Here is a 7,500-nt window from a genome sequence, read left to right as displayed (position 1 = left end):
CCTATTACCCGCAGCAACCGCGGTTTACTGGAAAATTAACGCATTACCCGCGGGTAATCGGCCAGAAATTACGGTACCATGGATACGTTTCACAGGTAGAAAGAATTGAAATTTCGATCAGGCGTGGGTTGATTAGTTTACAGTTTCATTTATCCTTATAAATGATGGATCGTGATACAAAACTAATTGCGATTTTAAGACAGCAATACCACATTATATACGGAATATATTTTCTCCCAACTAGCCGTCAATATAATGTGGTATTGCCGTCTCAAAATCGCAATTAGTTTATAGAATTTGCATATAAAATTAGTTGAAAATCTTAAATGTTAACCTATTGACTCCCAGGGTTTCCCCATTGAAGAGTAAAATCGTCTGGCGTTAGACAGAGTAGGCCGGTTTGGACGCCAAAGGGTTAATTCAAATTAATCACAAATGTTAAAACTTCATTAAAATTTCTTCTTCAGATCTTGCTTGAAACCGTTTAGCTGCCATGACTGCATAAAAATTATTTGCTAGATGCAGTTGGCATACAAATTTGGCGCTGTTTCAAAGGTGCACAACCTGATCATGTGCGGGTCGACAGTTCAAGTCGTTGTTTCCCTGGGGAGTTAGTGAGTTTTGTTTGCCCTAGGGAGTTAGTGAGTTTTGCCCCATGGCACGTGACACATTCTCCTTCAATCGGAAAAAGTATTTGAGTTGGGAGGTATAACAATATTATTTGTCATTCAGACTTGTTAGTGCCACATTATCAAATCATACAACTTAATTGATACGTCCATCAATATCTGACACATAATTTTATGGCTGATTAGTTTTGATGAATATTGTGGCTTTTTTCGGAAATCTGATGCAGTTGTGCGAATTTGGTCGGATTTCATTTATTTTCAGGCCAAAAGGTTGAAGGCAAAAACATTAACCCATTGACTCCCAGGGGTTCCCCGTCTGGCGTTAGACAGAGTAAAATACTAAGTCTGGCCGGTTTAGGCCAGTTTGGACGTCAAAGGGTTAAAAACAATTAATAAATAATGTATTAATTTATTTTTATTGCCACCTGCTAAATAGTGGCTTGTGATATTTGTGATGATATAGCTTGATTCTCCACATTCCCCAGCAGAATTACATACATATACAGAGGAGCTACAATCTGGACTTCTGTTGCATGAAATAAATGTCCAGTACTTCTCCACCTCCCCCCCACCCCCCCCCCCCCCTTTCACTTCCAGGGCAATGTTGGGACCAGATGCATCTTCCTGAACAAAAGTTTGTTGGGTAGGTTTAGGGGTAGGGGCATTATTGACCTTCTTGATGCTGTGGTCCAAAAGTTTGAGAAATGGAGAAGTCTCAACTCTTTTTGTGTCAGGTGTTGTAGGCGATGAGCAATTTTAACCCCATATAATGTGTATTAATTTTATTGTATGCATTATTTTTTGCCATGGATAAAAATAATGATATATTGTAATGATATTTTAGAATAAAATAGATGTTAATGCTGGTAAGCAAATACTGGGCTGCGCCTGGGAGGAGAGCGTGACTTCCCATCACGTGACTACCTTATTTGGCTATTTCATTCATCCCGCCATGCGAGCCTTCTCAGTTTGACATTTCCAAAGCTCAACTAGTTCTGTTTTTTCCGTTGAGCAATTTAATCTTTGCTGGGGAATTTGCCGACCTCACAAACGCGGTTTTTTACGCCCCTTGCTATCTCAAACCTTTTATTTATTACTGGAACTCCGGAACAATTTATTGAACGGCTTCACACCATTGTTCCTTCTGCACCATCTTGTAGCTCGCGTACACCAAGCGTCCATCTGACCGGCAGAGAAACGTTCACGCTCCACCGTGAACCCCCTTTACTTCAAGTGCCTCTGCTGAGGAAGTTTCATCCTATATAGACCCACCAATTGTCACCATCCCTGACGATGCGCTGCTTGAAACAGCGGTCAAAACGGTCAAATTTTATTCCAAGATGGCGTCCAAGCAAGAAGAGCTTCACACACAGACACGTCCCCAACCACGTTAGCTACTCTTATTTCCATCATCGTGGACGAAAATCGAGGAATCTACCGCCAAATCAGTTCCTGCTCCAACCTCAATAGCCTCCGCCTCAATCTGTGCAACCTCGACAAACTCCCGCCATTTGCTACTCACCGACGACTTCGACTTCATCGCCAGCCTTCTCAACCATCCCAGTGCCAGCAACAACATTCCTTCCCCATTTTTCAAGGACAGTCGCCGTTATCAGCACATGTTCCAACCAAAGTTAAACGCGCAACATTAAAGGGTGAGTATGTTGAGTTTGTCGCGGTGCTGCCAGAAAACTCGCGCCTTTCAGATAACGACCTTCCCGCGCTTTCCATTTCCTTTATCGGTAAACCACAAAGAGTTTCCCCCCTCCTCTCGGAAAAAGTAAGCCCAGCTCGATTCTTGTCGGCATTTTCTGTATGGTTTTCTCAGGGGTGGATCCAGGATTTTTCATGAGTGATTTGCACCAACTAAACTAGGGGGGTTTGGGGGCATGCTCCCCCAAGAAAATTTGAAATTTGGTGCTCTCCGAATGCCATTTTCCCGCACCATCATAACATTGGCCTCGACAGTCATCCATAGATAATCCTAAATCAGCTATATTAAATCTTTGAAAGCTGCTCCTGTCGTTCCATCCTCACAAAGGTAGAATCCCACAAACCCTTCTCTGACTGTTTTGGTTGAATCAAGAAATCTGATCACCACTGAAAGTTTTTTCTTTGTTTGATACGTCAGCTGCTTCGTCAGACATAATAGAAAAATAATTGCTCCCCCCTGATTTCCTGCGACAAATTATTCACTATGATAGCACCCACAGTTGTAATCATCTTGTTTTGACGGGTTTAAGAAAATAATATGTCGCATTTCTGGGTGCAGTTTTCAAGTGACGTTGCAGTGTTTGATTGCCGCTGTCAATTCGAAATTCTAATAGTGCCTGAAAGTTTCCAGAAAGACTGGCATTTTGTGGATCATCATCTCGTGGACCTGGCTATGTTGTTTCTTTCGCAAAAAATTATTGTCTCGAACAGGGATTTCAGAATTTCGCGATTTGTTTTGATTTGTTGTTGAAGTAAGCTGTTTATCTGTCGATCAATTGGGAGCGATTTTCTTGTCATATTTCTCAAAAAAAATTAAAACAAGAAGGATAGTTGACTTCGTGAACTGCAATAAAGGGCTGAAAAATAAGGTTTGGGAGAAATTTGAGTGATTTCTGCAAGTCACTTGAACTACTCTGGATCCACCCCTGGTTCTGCACTTCTCACTTCTTTTCCCCAAAGGGCGGTAGAGATGTTCCCCTATCAAGCGACCATTCGATTACCCAAAGGAAGTTGCGGGCTTGGCATGGCCTTCCTATGATGTTGACTTTCGTAGGAAAACAGCCACAAACCTCTCCCTCTAAAACAGACATCTACCCCAGGGTCCAAATTAACTTGTACATTTTGACCTGTTTTACAGATACCAGAAAGCAACGACCGCATGGTCTTGTGTATGTGTCAAGCATTATCTTTTCACTTTCAAAAGCGCACATTTTGGAGAGAAAAGGTATCCGACCTTGAATGTACATGTAATAATGAAATCTATCTGCCCCCTAGTTTGTCGAAAATTTCAGCTACGGAAACACTAGTCACACCCTGTCGAACACAATCCGCCATAGAGGTACATTCCTCACACCAGTCCTTGAATCTCTTTACTGAGTCGTTTTTCCCCCTGCAATACATATTTTATGAGAAACAACGGCTTGTGAGGTTATGGAGGTTGTTAACGGAAAAACTCCTTCATTTCTATTTCAAAACAGTCTCAGGATAAAAAGTAAGACACCTCTTGGCAAACAGATCTGACCTTAACAATGGTGACCAGTTGTGAAATTCTGGTCGGCAGTACTCAATTTTTTAGTCGCATTAGCAACCAGGAAGGCGCAATTTCAGACCCCGTAACCTGCCTCCAGACTAATCCCCATTCACCCCTGAGGGAGCTCCAGGGAATGGCCCGGAAAAACCACTACTACCTCAACACAGCCCGTCCCGTTGGCCTACGGAGTGCCCCTTCATTTTTAATCAGCTTTCCATATTCCCCTCCCTGTTCGACTTGCTCACAAGTTCACCCTGATCCCTTTTGTTACTCATCTGTGCAATACAGACTCCTACGGCACGATTATGTTTATCTGGCAGCACTTGACAACCTTCACATTGAGTCTGGCCGTCTCCTGGACATTCTGGCTATGCCAGTCCTTCACAAAAGTTTGAAGGGAATCAAGCTCTCCCATGGGAATGCAAGAAGGCTTACCACCTGATCACCTCATCAGTTCTCCATAGCATCTAAGTATACTAAGTTACAACCTTTTAAGTCTACCAAATGTTGACTCCTTTATGTTATGGGCTGCATTTACCCATTTTTTGGCTTCTTAAGAAGCAGCGAATTTACCTGCAATGGCAATTTTGACCCTCAGTCCCACCTTGCTAGAACAGACATTTCTTTCCATCCCAACATCCTTCACCCTACTTCATTTGACACTGCAACTTAAAAGTCCAAAACTGACCCTTTCTGGGAGACAGCCAGGCTCAGTCTTGCAAGGTCAAACTCAGACCTTTATGCATCGTCTGCCCTGCAAGATTATATGCTCAAAACTGCAACTCAAGACCCTGGCCAGCTACTCTTCAGCTTCTCCTGTGGACCATATCTCACCCAGACTTCACACACCAACAACTTATGGTCTCTCTTAAACCTCTGTGACAATGACAGCTCCTCCTCTGCCTCTCACAGCTTTAGTATTGGTGCTGCTACAACCGACAGAATCACTGGCATTTTCAACTGGCTCTTCAAATTCTGGGTCGCTGGAATCCTAACACATACCAAGCTTACATCAGGACTCCAAAGGAAACAATATGTCAGGTTCCTCAGTCATTGGCCTCTTGCTCCTCCTGCTAACAACCCCCTGGAATCCTTGAGAGCACTTGAGTATCTCATTGAAACTTGGATTTTTGTAACAATCAGTAATGATCTATGACAGTTCCTTGGATAACTTAATTCATATTTTCCTGTATTGTCCTGAACCTATAGTGTTTTCACCGATGGGTACAGCAATCATGTTGGCATCCCCCTGGAAGCCTGCTGTGTGCGTTTGCTTCCCCCCCCCCCCCCCCACCCTCATTTCTCCATTCTACGATTGCCTTTCATCCCCTTTTCAGCCACATCCCAGCCATCACATGGGTGAAAGCACTATCCTAAGCTTAATGCCATGTTTCTCCTTTAAAACAAAAAAGGAAAAAGGCCCATTCGGCACTTGAGGGCTTTCTGTGACATTCTCTTTCCTTAGGCTTTCTGCCCTTCAAGTTCATGTAGTACTATTGGAAATGACTATTTTGACGGAAATGTTTTGCACGAGGGTCCTATCCCCTCCAGCCAAATGTGTTGTGCGAGGGTCCTATCCCCTCCAGCTGAATGTTTTGTGTGAGGGTCCTATCCCCTCCAGTCGAATGTTTTTTGCGAGGGTCCTATCCCCTCCAGTCAAATGTTTAGTGCGAGGGTCCTATCCCTTCCAGTCAAATTTTTTGTGCAAGGGTCCTATCCCCTCCATTCAAATGTCTAGTGCGAGGGTCATATCCCCTCCAGTTAATTGTTTTGTGTGAGGGTCCTATCCCCTCCAGTCTCTATGCGACGCCCATTGGCTTTGGGTTTTTATTTTTTATTTTTTATTTTTATTTTATTTTATTTTATTTTTTTATGCTCATGTCGTACTTTCGACCCCTATCTCCACTCGTCGGTTCTCTACTTTCACCTTTGGGGCAGGCAATGTTTGCTTTTCGCTATTGCAACTCCGTGGAGATGGGAGCAAAACCACTAAATGGGCTTCGCACAGGGCACTCCTCGTTTATCTCGGCGTTTTGGGCGGGGAATTGCTGCCTGCGGCACCCCTTCAGCCCTGTGCTGAAGCCCCGTTAGGGAGGGGGCATATTGTTACTCTGCTGGACTGGGTTAACTTGGCCCCAGGACATTATGCCAGCAACTATGCCCGCCTTGCAATACAGGCATGAGGCACCCCCTCGGCTAGTTGCCGAGGCCCCTCATCCGGTGGTCCATACCGGCGGTGGGTATTATCCGAGCCTTGCCAGTACATTCCCTGCCCCTCGTTTACGCCCAAGTTGTGTGTATTGTCTTTTATTGCGCACCAAAGCATTAAATGATATTTTAGAATAAAATAGATGTTAATGCTGGTAAGCAAATACTGGGCAGCGCCTGGGAGGAGAGCGTGACTTCCCATCACGTGACTACCTTATTTGGCTATTTCATTCATCCCGCCATGCGAGCCTTCTCAGTTTGACATTTCCAAAGCTCAACTAGTTCTGTTTTTTCCGTTGAGCAATTTAATCCCTCCCTCCCGCCCTGTTTGCTTTCTGGTTCTCTTGTATTCTATTTTATTTTTTCCTTATGAGCTTCTGTAACCTATTCAATAGTTCTTAATAAAATATGGGCGGGGAATTGCTGCCTGCGGCACCCCTTCAGCCCTGTGCTGAAGCCCCGTTAGGGAGGGGGCATATTGTTACTCTGCTGGACTGGGTTAACTTGGCCCCAGGACATTATGCCAGCAACTATGCCCGCCTTGCAATACAGGCATGAGGCACCCCCTCGGCTAGTTGCCGAGGCCCCTCATCCGGTGGTCCATACCGGCGGTGGGTATTATCCGAGCCTTGCCAGTACATTCCCTGCCCCTCGTTTACACCCAAGTTGTGTGTATTGTCTTTTATTGCGCACCAAAGCATTAATTCACATCTGGCCTTTGTTATTCATGACCAGTATCACTATTTTGGGGAGTTTAAGGAGTTTTTTTCCTGTGGACCAGGACTTCCTATTTTAAATTTGCGCTAAGGGTATTCTTATTCTTACCTGTGAAATGTGCTCTGCCTGCTTTCATTAAAAATTATTATTATTATCTTTTAGGCATGTTGTCATTGATGAGGTTGACAGGATGTTGGACATGGGCTTTTCTCAGTCCGTTGAAGATATCTTAGCAGAATCATATCGAGGAGGTAAGAATTGTTTATCGACTGAAGGCATCTTTCACTTTTATCTGCAACCACAGCTTATCATTATCCATGAACCTTAATTCACTCCTAACGTGCCCCCAATCGGCAAGTGAAAAAAATCGCCAAGACTCACCTTGAGTGGGGAAGGGTTTAAAGGGATCTCTTTGTACAAGTCAGATGCCTGAGATATCTGTATTGATTTGCATTTGGAATTATTTCCCAAGACGCTGAGAAATTGGACCTGCAGTTCCCTAGGAGGGTAAACTTCCACAGCTGCTGTCTGTTTACGACCTGGTTTAATTGTCAGTTTCTATCGCTTTCTTACTTCAATAAAATTTAACATTAATTACAATAATTATTATTGTAATGTGTTGTTGTTATTAATTAGGGATAATTAAGGTCAGGAGCAATTCTGCAGATGTAAAAATACTGGACTAATATTGTCTTACCGTAT

At 43.6% G+C, this 7,500-nt stretch overlaps 1 protein-coding gene across 4 annotated transcripts in view; it reads left to right on the top strand.

Annotated features, from left to right (window-relative positions):
* The window catches only part of LOC138003993 (nucleolar RNA helicase 2-like), a 45,624-nt gene that overhangs the window by 21,268 nt on the left and 16,856 nt on the right, over positions 1 to 7,500 (top strand). For all 4 annotated transcript variants that reach the window (XM_068850356.1, XM_068850354.1, XM_068850353.1 and 1 more), the window contains one exon: positions 6,961 to 7,049. In XM_068850356.1, the coding sequence (XP_068706457.1) occupies positions 6,961 to 7,049 (89 nt within the window). The remainder of the gene's footprint in view (positions 1 to 6,960; positions 7,050 to 7,500) is intronic.

This window comes from Montipora foliosa, chromosome 5 (genome assembly GCF_036669935.1).
Source record: "Montipora foliosa isolate CH-2021 chromosome 5, ASM3666993v2, whole genome shotgun sequence".
NCBI lineage: Eukaryota > Metazoa > Cnidaria > Anthozoa > Scleractinia > Acroporidae > Montipora > Montipora foliosa.
Note: the sequence above shows the minus strand (reverse complement) of the source record. Positions and strands in the feature narration are given on the sequence as shown.